This window comes from Aquarana catesbeiana, linkage group LG03 (assembly GCF_042186555.1).
Source record: "Aquarana catesbeiana isolate 2022-GZ linkage group LG03, ASM4218655v1, whole genome shotgun sequence".
In the NCBI taxonomy this organism is placed as follows: Eukaryota; Metazoa; Chordata; class Amphibia; order Anura; family Ranidae; genus Aquarana; species Aquarana catesbeiana.
Genome location: NC_133326.1, coordinates 650,511,099 through 650,534,918, shown reverse-complemented (window position 1 = coordinate 650,534,918; position 23,820 = coordinate 650,511,099). Strand labels below are relative to the sequence as shown.

The window sequence follows — 23,820 nt, the reverse complement described above, 5'->3', positions numbered from 1 at the left end:
CTGAGGAAGAGGCTAGTCCTCGAAACATGTTACCCTATTGGCTCTTCACCTTCTCCTACCACATGATCTGATGCAATGTGGATTGGATGACGGTGTACTATGTGATGTGCTTGATACATTTGTCATCTTGTGAGTATAATACTTACCACTTTTTATATCAATAAAGCGATGGTTTAAGGATAAGGCTATTTTCACATCGGGACCGCGTTAGCACTAAAGCGCCGCTCGTTTTAGTGACACTTTAGCGATGTTTAAGCGGCGCTTTTCGGCCGCTAGTGTCCCTGATCACTGCCACACCAGTTATATGAGGACACTGTACTGCACTGTTTACAGTATGTAAACAAAAAAAAATGGGGAACATTGTTTTTTCTTCATTTCTTCATTTTCCAAAATATTGCAACAAAAGATTACGACTTCAAAAAACCCCACTGTGCCTCTTACTAAATACCTCAGACTGTCTACGTTCCAAAAGGGGGGTCATTCAGGGGGTATTTGTACTGTCCTGGCATTTCTGGGCCTCAAGAAATGAGATTGGCCGTCGGTACATCAGGATTGATCCATTCTCAGATAGATATCCCATAGCTTGTGGACTCTCTAACTTTCATACAGACTAAATAATATACACTGATTTGGGTTATATTCACCAAAGAAATGTAGCAGAATACATTTTGGCCTAAAAATTAGGCCTCTTTCACACGGACGATCCGTATGTCCGTTTTTCATCCTTCCGTTTTCGGATGAAAAACGGACATACATTCATCCCTATGGAGCGTCGGATGTCAGCGGTGACATGTCCGCTGACATCCGACCCCGCTCCGATCCGAAAAGTGTAACGGAGGAAAAACCTACTTTTCCATCCGTTATCGGATCGGGTGACGACGGACACTACGGTCCGTCGTCACCCGATCCCCCATAGGGGAGAGCGGCGCTCTGACAGGTGCATCGCTGCACAGCGTGCAGCGATGCACCTGTCATCTTCCTGCTCAGCGGGGATCGGCGGAGCGATCCCCGCTGAGCCAGCGGATGTTCACGGGGCGGATTATCACTGATCCGCCCCATGTGAAAGAGTAATGAAGAATTATTATTTATTTGTTCCGTTTCATAACAGAAACAAAGAAAAATGTGTTTTTCAATATTTTCGGTCTTTTTTTGTTTATATAATAAACAAACAAAAAAACCCAGTGGTGATTAAATGCCACCAAAAGCTCTATTTGTATGAAAAAAAAATTATAAAAATTTAATTTTGAGTACATGACCGCGCAATTGTCATTCAAACCGTGATAGCACTGAAAGCTGAAAATTGGCCTGGGCAGGAAAGGGGTGAAAGTGTCCGGTATTGAAGAGGTTAATGAAAAGAAAAACAGTAAAATGGATCCCCTGCAGCTGACCGACCCCCCCCCCCCAGAAACAGTAGACCCCCCCCCCAGAAACAATAGACCCCCTCCCCCAGAAACAACAGACCCCCAGCAAGAACAGAATTCCAGAAACAATAGATCCCCCCACCAGCAACAATAGACCACCCCTCCAGAAACAATAGACCACCCCCCCAGAAACAATAGACCCCCAGCAACAACAGAACTCAAGCAACAATAGAGCCCCCCCACCAGCAACAATAGGTCTCCCAGGAGCCAGCGTCAGTAGACCCCTCCCTCAACTGTAGATCCCTCCGAGCAACAATAGAGCCCCCCACCAGCAATAAGCCCCCCCCACTAGAACCAATAGGTCTCCCAGGAACCAGCATCAGTAGACCCCTCCCGCAACAGTAGATCCCTCCCAGCAACAATAGAGCCCCCACCAGCAATAAGCCCCCCCACCAGAAGCAATAGTTCTCCCAGGAGCCAGCGTCAGTAGACCCTTCCCTCATCAGTAGACCCCTCCCTCAACAGTAGATCCCCTCAGCAATAATTGAACCCCCAGCAACATAAGACCCTCCCAGCAACAACAGTTTCCCCGCCAACAATAAACCCCCCCACCCCCCTCGGGATAATAGATCCCCCAGCAGCTGGCATCAATAGACCGTCCAGCACCCACGGAATTACATACATTCAGCGCTGGAGGTGCCGGAACTGCGCTTCCCTGTATTAACACTGAATAAAGCCCTGTGCTTCGGGTGGTGTGAAGCCTGCCATCTGGGAAGAGGCGGGGCCCCGATGGCACCATTATTACATTTTATAGACATAGAAAACGATCTTCTCACTCCGCTTCCTCAGCAAACCATAAATGAGGTTTCTGCTGACCGTCCATTCACCAACCCATCCTTAGACACACACATTGTACTACTCCCCAAACCACACCAAGATATGATGCATTGCAATATTTAGCCACCTATTTCACGCATTAACCAGTTCCCGACCGCCCCATACCAGTTTTACTGCTACAGGGCAGCCGCGCTGCGCAAGATCACGTACATGTACGCGATCTGTGTTCCCGAGCCGGGGGACGCGTGTGCCCACCAGCCAGGGGTGCTGTGATTGGCTCCAGCACCGATCAGTCTTCAGGTCCAGGCCAATCATTTTTGCCCTGGACCTGCCGATCGGTTCTGACAAATCACAGAACAGCATGTGCCTGCGCTTATAAAACACAGGCACAGGAAATGACGGCCTCTTCTCTCCTGGAGCCCTTTACAGTTCCAGAGCTAGAAGAGATGGCATCAGACAGTGAGTAACAGCAGCACACTGGACGGGTTGTGGCCAGTGGGAGCAGAAAATGTCCTGGCGTCAGTGGGAGTAAACAATGCCCCATCATTGGTATTAGGAGGGAGTAATAGTGCCTCATCTTTAGTATTAGGGGGAGTAAACAATGCCCCATCATTGGTATTAGGGGGAGTAATAGTGCCCCATCTTTGGCATTAGGGGGAGTAAACAATGCCCCGTCATTAGTATTAGGGGGAGTAATAGTTCCCCATCTTTGGCATTAGGGGGAGTAAACAATGCCCCGTCATTGGTATTAGGGGGAGTAAACAATGCCCCATCATTAGTATTAGGGGGAGTAATAGTGCCCCATCTTTGGTATTAGGGGGAGTAAACAATGCCCCATCATTGGTATTAGGGGGGAGTAATAGTGCCCCATCTTTGGTATTAGGGGGAGTAAACAATGCCCCGTCATTGGTATTAGGGGGATTAATAGTGCCCAGGGCTGATCCTAGGGTCACAGACGCCTGGGTGCAGAAATATTTCTAGCGCCCCCACGTGGGCATGGTCATCTTACCAACTCCTCCCTTTTACAAATGTTACTATGGCAACGACTCAAACACAGAGATGCTCCCCTAAGAAGTCTTCATTACCCTGGGATCCTCCTATGATCTTTTAACAATAAAGAAAATACAGGAAGAGCGTACACTAATGAGACCTGGAGGGGAGTCTCTCTGATGCACACAGAGAGGGCTTCTGTTAGAGTATCTGTTAGAAAGAGCCCCCAGACATAGTACAGGAGATGGTCAGAGACTGCAGACATAATACAGGAGACGGTCAGAGACTTGAGATATAATACAGGAGATGGTCAGAGACTGCAGACATACTACAGGAGATGGTCAGAGACTGCAGACATACTACAGGAGATGGTCAGAGACTGCAGACATGTTACAAGAGATGGTCAGAGACTGCAGACATGTTACAAGAGATGGTCAGAGACTGCAGAGATGATACAAGAGATGGTCATAGACTGCAGACATGATACAAGAGATGGTCAGAGACTGCAGTTTCTATGGACGTTAGTAGATAATGGCTGATCGGCCCTCTCACCTGACCCAGCGATACAGCAACGGTTCCTCTGATCAGGAGTCAGCTCACTCTGAATTGTTCGTGATGACTCTGCTGGGTAGAGCCCAGATCTGTATTATGGCAATGACTCCATTCCTTTCTTCGCCAGGGATGGCACTAGGCTGTGTGGATTTCCCTCTGGTGGTGCAGGGCAGCGGGGTTCTCTCTCTGATGGTGTTCCCTCAGCACTGTCCTCTCTCTCTGAAGTCCTGGGTGCACTTCCCTGAAAGCTTTCCCGGGCTCCTGGCTCTCTCTCTCCCATTCATCTGAGCAAGCTGTGTGGGCTGCAGTTTCCATGTTACAGTGGGACTGCCAGTCCTCGGGACTACATGTCCCACAATCTTCTTCTTTGCTCCTTTTCTTTTTCTTTCCTGGCCGATATGAAGGCGGGGGAAGAAACATAGTGCGCCACTCACTATTACAGCAGCGCGCACGAGGCGGAGCGGGAGAGGGGAAATAAGAGCCCGCGGCTGCAGTGGCGTCACTAGAGTTCACCCGGTGCAGTAAAACTTGGTGTCACCCCCCCTCTACCAACTATAGTCGCCCCTCAGTACAGACCCCCCTCCACTAAGTATAGACCCCCCTCCGTCAGTGCAGACCCCCCACTAAGTATAAACCCCTCCCTCAGTACAGACCCCCCCATCAGTATACACCCACCCAGGACAAACCACCCCCCCTCCATTAGTACAGACCCCTAGAACAAACCACCCCCCTCCATTAGTACAGACCCCCAGGACAAACCACCCCCCCTCCATTAGTACAGACCCCCCAAGACAAACCACCCCAACTCCATTAGTACAGACCCCCCCAGGACAAACCACCCCCCTACATTAGTACAGACCCCCCCGGGCAAACCACCCCCCCTACATTAGTACAGAGCCCCCCAGAAAAAAAACACCCCCCTTAATTAGTACAGATGCCCCCAGGACAAACCACCCCCCCTACATTAGTACAGACCCCCAAGAACAAACCACCCCCCATCCGTTAGTACAGACCCCCAGGACAAACCACCCCCCCTCCATTAGTACAGACCCCCCAAGACAAACCACCCCCCCTCCATTAGTACAGACCCCCAGGACAAACCACCCCCCCTCCATTAGTACAGACCCCCCAAGACAAACCACCCCCCCTCCATTAGTACAGACCCCCCCAGACAAACCACACCCCCTACATTAGTACAGAGCCCCCCAGAAAAAACCACCCCCCCTTAATTAGTACAGATGCCCCCAGGACAAACCACCCCCCCTACATTAGTACAGACCCCCAAGAACAAACCACCCCCCCTCCGTTAGTACAGACCCCCCCAGAACAAACCACCCCCCCTTAATTAGTACAGATGCCCCCAGGACAAACCACCCCCCCTCCATTAGTACAGACCCCCCAGAACAAACTACCCCCCTCCATTAGTACAGACCCCCCCGGACAAATCACCCCCCTACATTAGTACAGACCCCCCAGAACAAACCACCCCCCTCCATTAGTACGGACCCCCCAGGACAAACCACCCCAACTCCATTAGTACAGACCCAGCAGAACAAACCACCCCCTCCATTAGTACAACCCCCCAGGACAAACCCCCCTTCCATTAGTACAGACCCCCCCAGGACAAACCACCCCCCCTCCATTAGTACAGACCCCCCAGGACAAACCCCCCCTCCATTAGTACAGACCCCCCAGAACAAACCACCCCCTTGCATTAGTACAGACCCCCGGACAAATCACCCCCCCTACATTAGTACAGACCTCCCCAGGACAAACCACCCCCCTCCATTAGTACAGACCCCCAGGACAAACCGCCCCCCCTCCATTAGTACAGACCCCCAGAACAAACCACCCCCCTACATTAGTGCAGAACCCCCCAGGACAAACCACCACCTCTCCATTAGTACAGACCCCCCCAGGACAAACCACCCCCCCTACATTAGTACAGACCCCCCCAGAACAAACCACCCCCCTGCATTAGTACAGACCCCCCCCAGAACAAACCACCCCCCTGCATTAGTACAGACCCCCCCAGAACAAACCTCCCCCCTACATACCCTGTTTCCCCCGAAAATAAGACCTAGCGTGATTGTCGGTGATGGCTGCAATATAAGCCCTACCCCCCAAATAAGCCCTACCCTGTTTCCCCGAAAATAAGCCCTACCCTGAAAATAAGACCTACAAGGACTTTAACTAGGGCTTATTTGGCGGGGTAGGGCTTATATTGCAGCCATCACCGACCATCACGCTAGGTCTTATTTTTGGGGAAACAGGGTAAGTACAGACCCCCAAGAACAAACCACTCCCCCTCCATTAGTACAGACCCCCCAGAACAAACCACCCCCTCTATTAGTACAGACCCCCCGGACAAATCACCCCCCCTACATTAGTACAGACCCCCCAGAACAAACCACCCCCTCCATTAGTACAGACCCCCCAATACAAACCACCCCCTCCATTAGTACAGACCCCCAATACAAACCACCCCCTCCATTAGTACAGACCCCCCCAGGACAAACCACCCCCCTCCATTAGTACAGACCCCCCAGGACAAACCACCCCCCATTAGTACAGACCCCCCCAGGACAAACCACCCCCCCTACATTAGTACAGACCCCCCAGGACAAACCAACCCCCCTCCATTAGTACAGACCCCCCAGGACAAACCACCCCCCTACATTAGTACAGACCCCCCAGAACAAACCACCCCCCTACATTAGTACAGACTCCCCAGAACAAACCACCCCCCTACATTAGTACAGACCCCCAGGACAAACCAACCCCCTCCATTGGTATAGACCCCCCAGGACAAACCAACCCCCTCCATTAGTATATACCCCCCAGGACAATCCCCCCCTACATTAGTATAGACCCCCCAGGATAAACCCCCCTCCATTAGTACAGACCCCCCCAGACAAACCCCCCCTACATTAGTACAGACCCCCAAGAACAAACCACCCCCATTAGTACAGACCCCCCAGAACAAGCCACCCCCCTCCATTAGTACAGACCCCCCGGACAAATCACCCCTCCTACATTAGTACAGACCCCCCAGAACAAACCACCCCCCTCCATTAGTACAGACCCCCAGGACAAACCACCCCCCCTCCATTAGTACAGACCCCCCAGGACAAACCACCCCCCCTACGTTAGTACAGACCCCCAGGACAAACCACCCCCCCTACGTTAGTACAGACCCCCAGAACAAACCACCCCCCTACATTAGTGCAGACCCCCCCAGAACAAACCACCCCCCCTACATTAGTACAGACCCCCCCGGACAAACCACCCTCCCTACATTAGTACAGACCCCCCCCAGGACAAACCCCCCTCCATTAGTATAGACCCCCCCAGGACAAACCCCCCCTCTATTAGTATAGACCCCGACAAACCACCCCCACCCCTCCATTAAGCTAATTAAAAAACACCCGGGCGGCAGCTGGAGAGGAGAGGACAGTGTGCAGCCGCCCGGGTGAAGAACAGAGCTTGTCAGGCTTGGGCAGCAGGCGGGAGTTACACACAGGAGGTAGAGAACTGGAACACGTCGGGCATGGACCGCCCCCCCCAGTGACATCACTGCGCGGCTGGTCTCTCTGCACAGAGACACAGCCGCTCCGATCTCCAGCTGTTACCGCTCTCCTCCTCTGACAGGAGGAGGGAGGGGGGGTGGACTTGGGCAAGAAACACAGCGGCGGTGACTGGCGGAGAGAGACGTCTATGGACAAGGAGAGGAGGGAGGGGAGCACTCTGGCGCTTCAGCGCCCCCACCTCTGTGGCGCCCGGGTGCACTGTACCCCGTGCACCCCGCTCAGGATCGGCCCTGAGTGACATGGCCTTGGGAGGAACTGAGGCCGCTCTTCACATTATACACACATTGAGCTGTTGGTGTGCGGTGTTTTCTATATCTATAGTTATGCTTTTGTTAGCACCCTTTCCTCTGAGCAGTGAAATCAACACTTAGAGCGGTGCTCCACGTTGTTTATACCAGGTCGCAAAAAAAAACAGTGGCTACTTAAAGGACATGTGATTATTCACACAAAGTGCACTTATCCTTTCTGCCCCCTGACTTAAACTAACCTCTCCCACCCTGCCACTATACAGTATATATACCAGCATTCCATGGTAATGGTACGACGGAATGTTATGAATCCTTGATGAAATCATCTTTGTGATGTCTGGCTTGTGCAGTTGATCCCTATAGATTTATATGGGGCCACCTCCTGAGGCATGAGAATACATGACATCGCAACATGCTTGTTACCGAGAGACAATGAAAGTGCTTAAATATAATACAATAAATAAAATAGATCTCCCATCATTCAGGGGCACAGTTTCATATTATTAGCCATTGTAAGGTTTAATTGCCACCTACATGAGAAATGAACACTAAGCATAAGAAACAGAAAGCCAGCCGCCTAGGGGCTATAACCCCTCCCATGTCCCCAATTACGCTTAGTGTCCCTAGGAGAATGGATGTCTCCTTCATCTCTGCTAGAAGGGTTTCCTAGTCATCAGTATTGTCCTGTAAGGATCCCCAATGATTTTACACAAAGACAAGGTTGCTTTGAAACTAAGGACCTTTTTTGCCCAAGTTGGTCTCTTAATTTCACCTTAATGAGGATATTGTGTAATTTTGGTTGTGCCCAGCCCTGGTTCACCCCAAGAAGATCTTTCTCCATTATTTGAATGTGGTGGGGGCTGTTAAGGTTTACCTCCTGGTCACTTCTTCTTTCAGGATGTCCTAAATTGAATTCTTCAGCTTCCAAGTCCACTATTTCTAAGTAGATTAGACAAGTTGTTATGCAGGCCTATGAGTTGTGTGCTAACTCCCTTTCCCACTAAAGTCAACTCCACAAGCGCAGTAAGCACCTCTTACGCCGTGTACACACGAGCTGACTTTTCGGCGGACTAGGTCCGGTGGACCGGACACCGGACAATTCGACTGTGTGTGGGCTCCAGCGGACTTTTTTTCCCCAAAAGTTAGACGGACCTAGAAATAAAACATGTTTCAAATCTTTCCGACGGACTCGAGTCCGGTCGAAAAGTCCGCTCATCTGTATGCTAGTCCGACGGACAAAAAATGCTAGGGCAGCTATTGGCTACGAACTTCCTTATTTTAGTCCAGTCGTACATCATCACGTACAAATCCGTCGGACTTTGGTTGATCGTGTGTAGGCAAGTCCATTCATTCGAAAGTCCGCCGGACCTAGTCCGTCAAAAAGTCCGCCCGTGTGTATGCGGCATTAGGCTTTTTCACATCAGATCTGTAGGGATTAAACCTGTTTTTTTTTGTCATACATTTTCAGTACATCTAGCTCTACAGATGTTAGTTTTGGTCGCAAAAGTTCTGCAAGTGGCTGTTTATTGCCCTTGGTTTCCACTTGTTTTGGAGATTTTTTCTTCTTGGGCTGGTTCACCAGTGTTGTTTTGGTGTGCCTATCCCTCTGTTTGGAATACTTTTGGACATCCCTTCATTACTTAATATCATCAGCGTCCCTTAAAAGGACTATTTGGAAACCATAATGATGTACTTGGGAATGCATTAGCCTGAATTTTTACAGGGTCAGATTCACGTCCTTTCAGAAAATTAGAATACCAGCAAGCTGTACAAGATGAAGGACATGACAAAAATTAAGAGCCACATACTGTTTTTTTTAATCTTTAACCACTTGCTTACTGGCCACTTCCTCCCCTTTCCTGCCCAGGCCAATTTTCATCTTTCAGCGCTGTCGCACTGTGAATGACAAATGCGTAGTCATGCTACACTGTACATAAAACAAAATGTTATCATTTTTTTTAGACAGATAGAGCTTTCGTTTCCTGGTATGTAATCGCCACTGGGTTTTTTATTTTTTTCTAAACAAACGAGAAAAGACTGAAATGTAAACAATAAAAAAAATGTTTTTCTTAGTTTGTTAGAACATTTTGTAAATGCGTAATTTTTCTCCTTCATTGATGTGCACTGATGGGGCTGCACATAAGGTGGCAATGATGGGCACTGATTGGCAGCACTGGTGGGCACTGATGGAGCTGCACTGATAACCCAGGGCATTGATTATTAGTGCAAGATGTCCTGTGTGGATTTGCCAGTTACTGGCTCTCCTCCAATAACTGGCAAATTCTGTTTACACTGTGATCAGCTGTGATTGGACACTGCTGATCACGTGGTAAAGAGCCGCTGTAATTGGCTCTTTACCCCGATCTGTGATCAGCTGTGTCTCAAGGACACAGCGATCACAGATGCCTGGGGGGTTGGCGCGCAAAGCAGCCCAATCATTGGAGAAAGTCATATGATGCCCTCCCGGCAATGTGCGACTGCGCTGTAGCCGTCATTCGTCTATAGCGCGGTCATGAAGCCGTTAAATGCAAAATTGTCAGCTATGATTGGAACATTCCTTTAAATTAGGTGTCTCAAACTGGTGGCCATCCAGCTGTTGCAGAACTACAATTCCCATGAGGCATTGCAAAGCTGACAGTTACAGGCATTACTCCCATAGGCAGAGGCATGATAGGACTTGTAGTTCTGCAACAGCTGGTGAGCCATCAGTTTGAGACCCCTGCTTTAAATACTGCAAAAGCTAAAATAAAGCACACACAATACACACACTAAGGTGCATCAAATGATCAGGTAGGTGGAAAACTTTTGCAATGCTGTTTTACAAAGCTTTCGTTTTATTCTGATGATACACTTTGAACGAAAAGAAAAGACATAAAATTTTGATCGTTTTTACAGAGAGTTTAAAGTTCTAGTTCAGTGACAGCTGGAATCGACAAAAGTAATATTAATTGTTTCTGCGTATCAGTAATGAAGGTTTTGGGATATAAACCGCATTTTCGAATATGTAGTGTGGCAAAGTCCATTGGAAATCCCGCTGTACTTTGAATGTCTGTAGCTTTATTAACTAATAACGGGAGTTCTGGCTGGCAGCTTAGTAATACATCCATTAACTGTCTAAAAAAATCTGACCGATTGTTTAGGATTCGTTATTGGTTAACAGTAAAAGCCTGTAAACCCGTTATAGCTCGTCCCAGGATCAAGGCGTGGACGTCATGTGTACCTAGAAGGAGACATAATGTTCATATTAGAAACATTTATCCAAATGATATCAATAAGCATGAAGCATGGCAATGGAGCAGCGTTGAAGGGAGGGGGGACGGACAGTGATGTTGGTTTGCACTCTACCTTCATACGTGTTCACAGCCTCCAGGTTCATAACGTGTCTGATTATGTGATACTCGTCACAAATCCCATTACCGCCAAGCATGTCCCGAGCCTGACGAGCGATATCCAAGGCCTTTCCACACGAGTTCCTCTTCAGAAGAGAGATCATTTCTGGAGCAGCTCTGCACAGGTAGGGGGTTAAAAACAGAGATTTATTATTTTTCCACCCTATAACAGCGTGTCCCTTACTACAGGATTTATATAACACCAATAGTACACACTAGACACTTTTATAAACAATTGCTGCTACAAAGACTTTTAGAAACATACAGTATATGTACAGTTACGTAGTTCCCAGATGTGTATAGGTGTAAAATTTTTTTTTTTTTTTTTTTAGTTCTTCGCTGTGTTTTTATTCTTTTGTATATTTATTTATAATTATGTTTAATTTGGATGTAGCACTGTGGCCCTGTGAGATACGACGTTCAGTTCTACTGTATGTCCTCACGTGTAGTAGAATGACAATAAAGCTTGATAAGTGCCTTATAAAGTGGAAGGAGACAGTGCAGTTACAATGCAATTTAGTACAGTGGGAATCAGTGGGCCATGCTCATTAGAGCTTACAATCTAAAAGGGAGACTCAAGGGATACAAAAGGTAAAAACTGGGGGATGAGCGGATGAGTTTATTAGAGGCAGGATAGTGAGGTTTTTTTTTTTTTTTTTTAGGGATCACCTAAAGGTGGATAGTGGGGCAAAGAGTTCCAGAGGATGGGAGATAAACGATGCTTCTGCTGGCCACAGCAGCAAAATATTTTCCAGCTTACACAGGTAATGGTTGCTGTATACAGGACAAGATGCCTGCCATTATCTTTACTATCCAGAGAAGCCTCTACTGGGCTACTCTCTTATTTAGTTCTAACCGCTTCTGGACCACCCCACGCATATATACTGTGGCAGGGCGACCCTTCAGCGCGAAATCACGTACCTGTGCCTTTTTTTTTTTTTGCGCCGCCGGCAACCCGCTCCCGCTGTGATTGGGTACTGTGGGAGCCAATCAGCGGTTTCGGCAGGCCCGATGTCCGCCGATCGTTCCAGAGGCAGACAAAACGGCGATCTGCCATTGTAAACAAGGCAGATCACCATTCTGTCAGAGGGGAAGATGGAGATCTTGTGTTTCTGCTAAGCAGGAACACAGATCTCTGTCTTCCCCCAGTCAAAGCACCTCCCCCCCACACAGTTAGCAAGCACTCCCAAGGAACACATTTAACCCTTTGATTGCGCCTGATGTTAACCCCTTCCCTGCCAGTGTCATTAGTACAGTGACAGTGCATATTTTTTGAGCACTGTACTGGAGTCACTGGTCTCCAAAAAGTGTCACTTAGTGTCAGGTTTGTCCGCCGCAATGTCACTGTCCCGCTTAAATAAAAAAACAAAAAATGTAATCGCCGCCATTACTAGTAAAAAAAAAAAATTGCAGAAATATATCCTATAGTTTGAGCAAACCAATCAATATCCGCTTATTTTGCCAAAAATATGTAGAATACATATTGCCCTAAACTGATGAAGGAAATTGATTTTTAAAATTTTTTTATTGGGTATGTTTTATAGCAGAAATTAAAAAATATATTGTTTTTTTTCAAAATGGTCAGTCTTTTTTGTTTATAGAGCAAAAAATAAAAACTGCAGAGGTGATCACATACCACCAATAGAAAGCTCTATTTGTGGGAAAAACGGACAGCAATTTTATTTGGGTACGGCGTCGCACAACTGCGCAATTGTCAGTTAAAGTAACGCAGTGCCATATTGTTAAAAATGGTTTGGTCAGAAATGGGGGGGGGGTTAAACCTTCCGGAGCTGAAGTGGTTAACTTATTTATTGGTGCCTGACCTTGTGGCTGAGCCCCACCAGTCTCCATTTCACTATCCAATCAGATTGCTGCAATGGCCAACCAATATACTCTAATTGGACGGGGGCTAGTAGCTGAGTCAAGAAAAGGCACCAGCAATAAAAGCCTTATTCACACAGCCTTGCTGGCAGCAAGATCATGTGTACAAAGTTGTCCATACATGTGTAACGTTTGTTCTGTTTACACACGTACAGTGTACCTGGACCCTACTACCAGCCACCACAGCTCAGGGCCGACATATAGATATCAAAAATGCGTAAAATATGTGCAAAGGACACAGCGATCACAGAGTGCGCCCCCTGGGCGCGCAGGGGGTGGGGTTCTGGGAGGACGTCAATAGACGCCCCCCCAGAACTGGACGACTGAGCTGTAGCCGTCTTTGGCCTATAGCTCAGTCAGCAAGTGGTTAAACTATTGAAGATTTAAAAAAAAAAATCATGGCTGACTATTGTTATTGCATGGAAGACAATACAGTTTGATGGATTTTGAGCTGTCTGGGTGACATTTTCAGAACATGAAGGTGAACCTGAACAGACACAATGGAGGGACAAACCAAAAGCCCAGTGTTTTATCATTGTGCACCATTCCAGAGAAATACTTATTCTGTTACTGAAAAGAAGCACTCCTGATTCTACTGTACATAAATTGCATCCTCCAGGGATACAGCTTTTACCTAAGTAATGAGCCTCTGTGTCTTTACTATGAAGTGCTAAAAAGTCAGGTTGGCCACATCAAGGATGTTGTTGTCTGACAACCAACCCTGAGATGACCCAGTTAAAACCTTTAAGCTGCTTTCAAACCGCTCCATTGCAAAAATGCAGGTTTTTTTTACCTCTTTTCCGGTCCTTTTTGCAACTGTGAAAAAAGAACACGCAACTCCAAAGATGCAACTGTGAGTGCTTCTTTTATGTTTTTTTGCTGCATTTTCCATTCATTTTAATAGGGAGGTGCGTTTTTGATGCAGCTTTTTTTACCAAACCAAACATGCACCAAAAATGCAGCAAGCAGGACTTTTAAGACCACAACTGACCAGTGTGAAGAGCTCCATAGGATTTAACAGTCATGCACTTTTTCCGCTTTTGGTAAGGCAAAAGTGGAAGAAAAACTGGCCAGTGTGAAAGGAGCCTTAAAGTTATTTTGTTTTCTGTCTGTGTCCTGTTGGGTGCCCTCACTTCTTGCCCTGAAAACAACAGAAACTGAGAAAAAAATCTCCCCAAAACAGGGAGGGGGGACTCTGGGAACTCGTGCCTTTAAACATTTGTCATCAGAATATATCTGTAATCTGTAATATATCCCCTTACTTCTCCTATCGCGACTCAAAATTTTAGGCTTTCACATTATTTAGTCTCGTGTTCGGCCCATAGTTACATAGTTAGTAAGGTTGAATAAAGACACCAGTTCATCCAGTTCAACCTGAGTGAGTGTGTGTCTACAATTATCCCTATTTTATTTAAGGTACCCATATAGTGCTGTCAATTTACGCAGCGCTCCACACAGACATCGGTCCCTACCCTCAAGGAGCCCACAATCCAAGGTCCCTAACTCACATTCATATACTCGGGCCAATTTTGGACAGAAGCCAATTAACCTACCGGCATGTCTTTGGAGTGGGGGAGGAAACCGGAGTACCCGGAGGAAACCCACGCAGGCACAGGGAGAACATGCAAACTCCAGGCAGGGATTGGGATTCGAACCAGCGACCCTTTTTACTGCTAGGCGTGAGTTCTACCCACTACACCACTGTTCCACCCATCCCTAACAGTAAGCACATCCTGGTCCTTCCTTTTTACTTTGGCCCTTAGAAGCAGATAAATGATCCTGTGGTAAGACCACTACTCTGACAAGGGCCTTGCAGTTGATGTCATGAAGAATAGCATTTCACTAAGGAGCTGAAGGACTTAGGATTGAAAAATTGGCTTGGAGAAGCTACAAAATGTCTTCAACATACAGAACAAGTCCAGCTGAATGTGACTAATTACTACTAGATATATCAGGACTTGGATAAATGAGAACCCTACACAGACATTTCACTAAGGAGCTAATGTGGTGGTGACTGGTGCATACTTGTCCTCGTCTTTCAGTCTCCCCAACTGTAGGCAGGCCTGCAGACCGATGGTGATCTCCGTCAGCATATCTGCCAGCTTCTTCTGAATGAGCTGGTTCCTGGCAAGCGGCACACCAAACTGAATTCTGTATGAAGAACAAAGAATCAGGCTTGGATCTTAACACTGGATCACCTACTTGAATGGCATATAAAGGTTTATGCAGTCCTCCCATTATGGTCAGATAGATGATATCCAATTTTAGGTAAACATACTTACAGTAACATACCAAGCCTTGCTAGTGTCAATGCCTCGGCCATGTGTCATATTTATAAAAGCTGTCATATTTAAAGCGGAGCTCCACCCAAAAGGGGAAGCCTCCGCCCCCCCCCCCTCCGCTGCCACATTTGCCACCTTTTGATGGGAGTGGGTACCTGGTTTTGACAGGTACCCGCTCTCACCTCCGATGAACCAAGCCAGAAGTTCAGCCCCCAACTCCTTCCCCCGCAGCCTCCTGGGACATCACAGGTTCCAGAAGACTACGGCTCATTAACAAAGCGCAGTGCACTTCGCACATGTGCAGTAGGAAATCAGCTGTGAAGCCTCAAGGCTTCACTGCCGGTTTCCTTTGGTCAAGATGGTGTCACCAGTACCCGATAGCCGATTGAAGAATTGGCTAAGAAGAAAACACCGCTGGATGCCTGGACAGGTAAGTGTCCTAATATTAAAAGTCAACTGCTACGGTATTTGTAGCTGCTGACTTTTAATCTTTTTTTTTTTTGAAGGTGGGGGGGGGGGGGTGAGTCTGGAGCTCCTCTTTAAATAGCCTTAGCATTGTAGAATTGTAAAACAATTCTGGATTCCCTTTAGCCTCTGAAATCTTACAAGGCTTTGGACATGCACAGACAAGATTAGCCACGGCTAGGTTGGCGAAAGATAGCTGAGCATTACATGACAGGCAGACCAGGAAACCTGAGCTGTCTAAGCAGCTCAGGATAGAGGTTTGTTGAGATGAAAAGGTCAGCAATAAAGTGTAATTAAACTCTGCTGATTTTTATTTTTTTATTGTTTATTATACAGGACCTCATAGGCTTTATGCCAGAATGTGGCAGTAGGCACCGCATATTAGCACATTATAGCAGGCTTACCTCACAAACTATGCCCTCCAGCCCTGTGCGGTCAGTGCTCTTGCTAGTCATGGGCACTTCCATCTTCTCCTGGTCTTCCTACTGGCTTCCATCTGTTCTGCCACTTGGATGGCCAGGCCGGGATAACGCCACTCCTACACATACGCATGGGAGTCACATCATCACGGCACAGAGGGCTGCCATTATTATACGCCGAATTACGCATGCGCGGCTAAATGTACATTACCGCCAACAGGCGGGGAGAAGCATTTATATCAGAACAGACCGATAGGATCTCTTCTGTCATAAAACCCCACCTGTCAGCATTTTTGTTTTTTAATTTCAAATCCATTTTGAGTGTAGAATATAAGATTTGAGACTAAATTTGGGTGAAACTCACATTTGACACAATTTTCCACAGATCAAAATGGGATCAGGTTTGGGACCGTTTCTGGTGACAAACTAAACCCAATACAAATAATAGAGGTCTGTGGGGGCTTCTCATGCCATGTTGCTGACAACAGATTGCCTTGTAGCCCTCTGAAGGGGAAAAGATGAACTTGTACAGTGCCTTGAAAAAGTATTCATACCCCTTGAAAATTCCCACATTTTGTCATGTTACAACCAAAAACGTAAATGTAATAGACCAACACAAAGTGGCACATAATTGTAAAGTGGAAGGAAAATGATAAATGGTTTTCAACATTTTGTACAAATAAATATCTGAAAAGTGCGGCGTGCATTTGTATTCAGCCACCTTTACTCTGATACCCCTAACTAAAATCTAGTGGAACCAATAGAACCCACCTGTGTATAAATACAGCTGTTCTGTGAAGCCTTCAGAGGGTTGCTGGAGAACCTTAGTGAACAAACAGCATCATGAAGGCCAAGGAACACACCAGACAGGTCAGGGAATAAAGTTGTGGAGAAGTTTAAAGCAGGGTTAAGTTATAAAAAAATATCCTAAGCTTTGAACATCTCACGGAGCACTGATCAATCCATCATCTGAAAATGGAAAGAGTATGGCACAACTGCAAACCTACCAAGACATGGCCGTCCACCTAAACTGACAGGCCGGACAAGGAGAACATTAATCAGAGAAGCAGCCAAGAGGCCCATGGTAAGTCTGGAAGAGCACCAGAGATCCACAGCTCAGGTGGGAGAATCTGTCCACAGGACAACTATTAGTCGTACACTCCACAAATCTGGCCTTTATGGAAGAGTGGCAAGAAGAAAGCCATTGTTGAAAGAAGCCATAAGAAGTCGTGTTTGCAGTTTGTGAGAAGCCATGTGGGGGACACAGCAAACATGTGGAAGAAGGTGCTCTGGTCAGAGGAGACCAAAATTGAACATTTTGGCCTAAAAGCAAAACGCTATGTGTGGCGGAAAACTAACACTGCACATCACCCTGAACACACCTTTTCTTCAGCAGGGACAGAGAAGCTGGTCAGAGTTGATGGGAAGATGGATGGAGCCAAATACAGGACAATCTTAGAAGAAAACCTGTTAGAGTCTGAAAAAGATTTGAGACTGGAGCGGAGGTTCACCTTCCAGCAGGACAACGACCCTAAACATACAGCCGGAGCTATAATGGAATGGTTTAGATCAAAGCATATTCATGTGTTAGAATGTTCCAGTCAAAGTCCAGACCTAAATCCAGTTGAGAATCTGAAAATTGCTGCTCACAGACGCTCTCCATCCAATCTGACAGAGCTTGATCTATTTTGCAAAGAAGAATGGGCAAAAATGTCACTCTTTAGATGTGCAAGCTGGTAGAGACATCCCTAAATTGACTTGCAGCTGTAATTGCAGTGAAAGGAGGTTCTACAAAGTATTGACTCAGGGGGGCTGAATACAAATGTACGTCACACTTTTCACATATTTATTTGAAAAAATTTTGAAAACAATTTGTCATTTTCCTTCCACTTCACAATTATGTGCCACTTTGTGTTGGTCTATCAAACAAAATCCCAATAAAATATCTTTTCTAGTAAGGTAAAAAAAAACAAAAACAAAGCCTTTACCCACATCACTGTACAGTTAGCCCCTTGTACCTCAGAGACACCCAACATGGGAAGAGGGCACTGTGTACCCCCAATACGTACCTGTCCAGTGTGTACTGTCTGGCTGTATGGAAGCAGAACTCCGCAGCACCCAAAGCACCCCAAGCTATTCCATATCGGGCGTTATTCAGACAGCCAAATGGCCCCTGCAACAAAAACACAGTTATACATTGTAAATGTAATGTACAATCAGAGCTATAGGAAGGGTTGTTTGGAATATTTGCAAACATGTGGAAGCCCATGCACTTTGGCCTTAAAACTTTAGAGCCACCGCCGATGGCTGGTTATATTTAGTTTCCCTTTGTTCTTCTGTCTCTTTGGGAAGTGAATATACCTAATACAGGGAAGCATGGGATTCATGAATTTTCCTCCCAGGTGACGTCACTGAGAGACCGCTGAGGCCAAAGCGCTGTCACATGGTGGGGAGAAAATCTTTAGCCCCATGTTAGCTCCGAATAGGATTGACTTGCAGCTTACACTGGGCTTCCTTTCCTTGCTCCTGTGAGCGGTGGAAAAGAAAATGAGGTATTTTCAGCTATGAGCGCCCGCTTTAAAGTGAACCTGTTGCTTGAACCTTGTGTGCACTTTAAAGGGGGGTTCCACCCAAAAAAAACAAAAATACATGAAAAAATCCTAAAAAAACATTTGGATATTTTTTTTTTTTTACTCACCTCTAAATGCCTGTTGCTAGGGGGTTCCTCGTAGTCTGCCCCTTCCAGTGCCTGGGCTGGTGACATCACTTCCCCCTCGGCACAGGAAGGGCTCCGCTCTGCTCCCTCCCTCCTGTCAATCATCTGGGACCCATTACAGGTCCCAGGTGACTGAGCAGCCAATCACGGCGCACGGCGTCGCTCGCGCATGCGCAGTGGGTGCCAGGCTGTGAAGCCACAGCCCGGCGCCCACAGTTGCAATGCCGGCGCCGCTGAACGGAGGGGGAGAAGAGCGGGGCTTCGATCCCCCCGCATCGCTGGACCCAGGGACAGGTAAGTGTCCAATTAAAAGTCAGCAGCTGCAGTATTTGTAGCTGCTGACTTTTAATTTTTTTTTTTTTTTTTTTACATGACCCCCTGGGTGGAACTCCTCTTTAACCACAAGCTGACCTGCCGCCGTCATTATATTGCGGCAGGTTTGCTCTCCTGCGCAAATCGCCATAGCTGTACGTCCGCCCTTTAACCACTAAGCCACCGCCCACCGTCATATGACGGCTGGACGAGGCTTCTATTGTTCTGGGAGGACGTCATATGACGTCCTCGCCCTCCCGAGCCACTAGGGGGCGCGCGCGCCCGCTGCGTCACTCGGGACCCGGTGCGCGTGCCCGGCGGCCGCGATGTCCGCCGGGCACCCGCGATTGCCGGGTAACAGAGCAGGAGCGTGGATCTGTGCATGTAAACACAGATCCACGTCCTGTCAGAGAGGAGAGGAGACCGATGGCGTGTCCCTTGTACATAGGGACAGCGATCGGTCACCTCCCCCAGTCAGTCCCCTCCCCCCACAGTTAGAATCACCTCCTTAGGTCATACAAAGTATGTGTGGGTAGGGGCAGTTGGCGCTACCTTTATGGGTGCGTATCAGTTAAGTGTTAGCTATATGCTATAACTTCCTTGTGTGCTCCTCTAATAGTGACTTATAAGTGTATCTAGGCAAATCCGTGTAACAAAATGTGTCTGTGCCCGATGGGATAGATATCCCATACCAAAAAGTGTAACCAAATTAAGCTGGTTTAGCAACAAAATGTAATATATATACGGTATAATAAAGGTATCATCAGTGGTTTTAACAATATTTAAGTGATAGGTGTAGCTACACACAGCATCCTCCTATTATATAGGGGGTAATCTTGATTGTACAATTCGTTCTTCCACCTATTCCAATGGCTAATAAAAAATCTCTTATCCGTCCCCCTCAGGTGCTACCCCCTGATTCACATTAAATCTCCATTGTGCACAATAAACGTGACAAAAAATAAACATAAATAAACGTAAGAAAATGTATATAACCCACAAAATGTATACAAAATGTGTATATAAAGTGATCAGTTATTTAGAAATGTACCGATTGTACCACAAACATAATATCAAGCAAATTGTAAATAGAAACCAGTTATAAAATCACACTATGGGAGCCCTGTTTTTTCTTATATGAGGATAAAGCCTAAACCCAAAGGATAGCTACATCTGGAGCGGAAGCCCCCCTTTGGACAACACCATTGGACAACTGCTGTTGGGATTCCTAGCAAATATTGAGGACAACAGATGCGTTTTACCCCTGCAGGGGTGCAGGGAGTGGGTGAGTGGGGACCCTTGAGGGGGAGCACCTAAGTCACTGGATTTCAACTGTCATCACTACAGTCACTTCACGCAGGAACTTTCTGAATGAAATAATTTCAAGAATAGAACTTTCATAATTTTTTCAAGAATAGAACTTTTATAACTGGTTTCTATTTACAATTTGCTTGATATTATGTTTGTGGTACAATCGGTACATTTCTAAATAATTGATCACTTTATATACACATTTTGTATACATTTTGTGGGTTATATACATTTTCTTACGTTTATTTATGTTTATTTTTTGTCACGTTTATTGTGCACAATGGAGATTTAATGTGAATCAGGGGGTAGCACCTGAGGGGGACGGATAAGAGATTTTTTATTAGCCATTGGAATAGGTGGAAGAACGAATTGTACAATCAAGATTACCCCCTATATAATAGGAGGATGCTGTGTGTAGCTACACCTATCACTTAAATATTGTTAAAACCACTGATGATACCTTTATTATACCGTATATATATTACATTTTGTTGCTAAACCAGCTTAATTTGGTTACACTTTTTGGTATGGGATATCTATCCCATCGGGCACAGACACATTTTGTTACACGGATTTGCCTAGATACACTTATAAGTCACTATTAGAGGAGCACACAAGGAAGTTATAGCATATAGCTAACACTTAACTGATACGCACCCATAAAGGTAGCGCCAACTGCCCCTACCCACACATACTTTATATTATCTCATCCCTAAGGGGGTGAGTAAGGGGAGGCTGCAAGCCTTGGTCTGTGAGCGCGGAAATCCCAAACCTCCTTAGGTCATACATTAACCCCTCGAGCGCTCCCTAGTGTTAACCCCTTCCCTGCCAGTCACATTTACACAGTAATCAATGCAATTTTATAGCATTGATCGCTGTATAAATGTGAATGGTCCCAAAAATGTGTCAAAAGTGTCCGATGTGTCTGCCGCAATATCGTAGTCACAATAAAAATTGCAGATCGCCGCCATTACTAGTAAAAAATAAATAAATAATAAAAATACTATAAATCTATCCCGTATTTTGTAGACGCTATAACTTTTGCGCAAACCAATCAATATACGCTTATCGCAATTTTTTTTTACCAAAAATATGTAGAAGAATACGTATCGGCCTAAACTGAGGAAAAAATTTGTTAAAAAAAAAAAAAAAATTGGATATTTATTATAGCAAAAAGTAAAAAATATTGTGTTTTTTCAAAATTGTCCCTCTTCTTTTGTTTATAGCGCAATAAATAAAAACCGCAGAAGTGATCAAATACCACCAAAAGAAAGCTCTATTTGTGGGAAAAAAATGATAAAAATTTAATTAAGGTGCAGTGTAACATGACCGCGCAATTGTCATTCAAAGTGCGACAGCGCTGAAAACTGAAAAATGGCTTGGGCAGGAAGGGGGTGTAAGTGCCCTGTATTGAGGTGGTTAAACAGACTTGGCAGGCGCGTGCCGCGTGACGTAGGAGCTGATGCACGTGCCCGTTGGTCGCGCTGTCCGCTGGGCACCCGCGATCGCTCTTGAGAGAAAGAAATTGGGGGATCTGTCAATGCAAACAGACAGATCCCCCATTCTGTCAGGGAGAGGAGAGACATCGCTGTTTCTAGAGATTAGAAACAGGGATGTCTCTCTACTTCCAGTTAGTCCCCTCCCCCCCATAGTTAAAAACACCTCCTAGGGAACACAGTTTTAACCCCTTGATCGCCCCCCTAGTGTTAACCCCTTCCCTGCCAGTGACATTTATACAGTAATCAGTGACTATCTTTGAGCTCTGGTCGCTGTATAAATGTCTCTGGTCCCAAAAAAAGGAGTCAAAGATGTCCGATCTGTCCACCGCAATGTCGCAGTCCCGCTAAAAATCGCAGATCGCCGCCATTACTAGTAAAAAAAATAAAAATGCCATAAATTCTATTTTGTAGACGCTATAACTTTTGCGTAAACCAATCAATATACTTAATATGTAAGCTCTATGAGCAGGGCCCTCCTGTCCCTTCTGTATTGAACTGTACTGTAATTGTGCTGTCCCCCCTTCTACATTGTAAAGCGCTGCGTAAACTGTTGGTGCTATATAAATCGTGAATAATAATAATAATATACGCTTATTGCGATTTTATTTACTAAAAATATGTAGGAGAATACATATTGGCCTAAACTGAGGAACACATTTTTTTTCTTTTTAAATTTGGGGGATATTATAGCAAAAAGTAAAAAATAGTTTTTCTTTCCAAAATTGTCACTCTTTTTTTGTTTATATCGCAAAAAAATAAAAACCGCAGAGGTGATCAAATACCACCAAAAGAAAGCTCTATTTGTGGGAAAAAAGATGTAAATTTTGTTCGAGTACAGCATCGAAACGATTGCGCAATTGTCAGTTAAAGTGACGCAGTGCCATATCGCAAAAAAAGGGCCTGGTCATTAAGGGGGTAAATCCTTCCGGGGCTGAAGTGGTTAAAACAAATATTAGGAATGATCTATGTATATGAATAGAGTCTTACCCCCATCCCAGACACATTGGGCAGAAGGTTTTCCTCCGGTATTTCCACATCATCCATCAGAATCATACCGGTGGCAGAAGCTCTCAGAGAAAACTTCCCCTCAATCTTGGGGGTGGACAGACCCTTTGTTCCTCTCTCTAATAAGAAGCCACGCACTTTTCCATCTTCACACACTGCCCACACTACACACAGGTCTGCAATGGGGGAATTAGTGATCCTACAAAACAAGAAGCATTATAATAAATCTAAACACAGCTTAGAAAACTAAAGTGAGGTACAGCTGATTATACACATTGCAATCTGATTGTACAATCACTTTTAGACCTACCCGCAACTAAAGCCGGACACAGACGGATGAAAATTCAAAACAGACTAATTTTAATCCATCTTTGGGCAGTCTGAAGTTGATCTATAGATTCACTTCAGTACAACCAGCCTGTCTGGGTTTTTTTTTTTTGCTTGATCACTGCTGGCGGCTATGGCTACCAGCAGTGATCATTGTATTCTGACAGCTGAGAAACCTCCTGCTATCAGAATACAATAGCCCAGCGGGAGGGATTCTCCCATTAACACTGACTGTGTTGATGGGAAAATATATCAATGTTCTTTCCTTCAACCTGTGGCTGAAGGAAAGAAAATTGAATGAATGCATGGCCTGCCTAAATCATTGCAGGGGGCTTGTCTGATATGATAGAGCTCTAAATGAGATTGTATAATCAGACTGTAATAAGTACAGACAGCTTTACACAGAGGGGGATCATTAGTGAGACAGACACAGAGAGAATCAGGTTTTTATTCAATATAATGCCATCTGCAAATTAGGCGGGCCATAGATGATACGATTTTCTTTCCAGCAGCCACGGGTTGCAGGAGAGAAAAATCGCTTGATTTTCCCATCAACTGAGTCAGTGTTAATGGCGGAATCCCTCCTGAGGAGCCATTGTGTTCTCCCACTGACAATAATTGCATGAAAAATCCAAC

At 45.9% G+C, this 23,820-nt stretch overlaps 1 protein-coding gene across 1 annotated transcript in view; it reads right to left on the bottom strand.

Annotated features, from left to right (window-relative positions):
- Nucleotides 1-10,389: 10,389 nt before the first annotated feature.
- GCDH (glutaryl-CoA dehydrogenase) overlaps nt 10,390-23,820 on the bottom strand; it is a 47,678-nt gene continuing 34,247 nt past the window's right edge. Inside the window, exons 8-12 of the mRNA XM_073622635.1 lie at nt 22,840-23,056; nt 18,084-18,187; nt 14,874-14,999; nt 10,924-11,084; nt 10,390-10,798 (exon numbers count right to left, since the gene is read on the bottom strand). Of these exons, the coding sequence (XP_073478736.1) occupies nt 10,725-10,798; nt 10,924-11,084; nt 14,874-14,999; nt 18,084-18,187; nt 22,840-23,056 (682 nt within the window). The 3' untranslated portion in view covers nt 10,390-10,724. The remainder of the gene's footprint in view (nt 10,799-10,923; nt 11,085-14,873; nt 15,000-18,083; nt 18,188-22,839; nt 23,057-23,820) is intronic.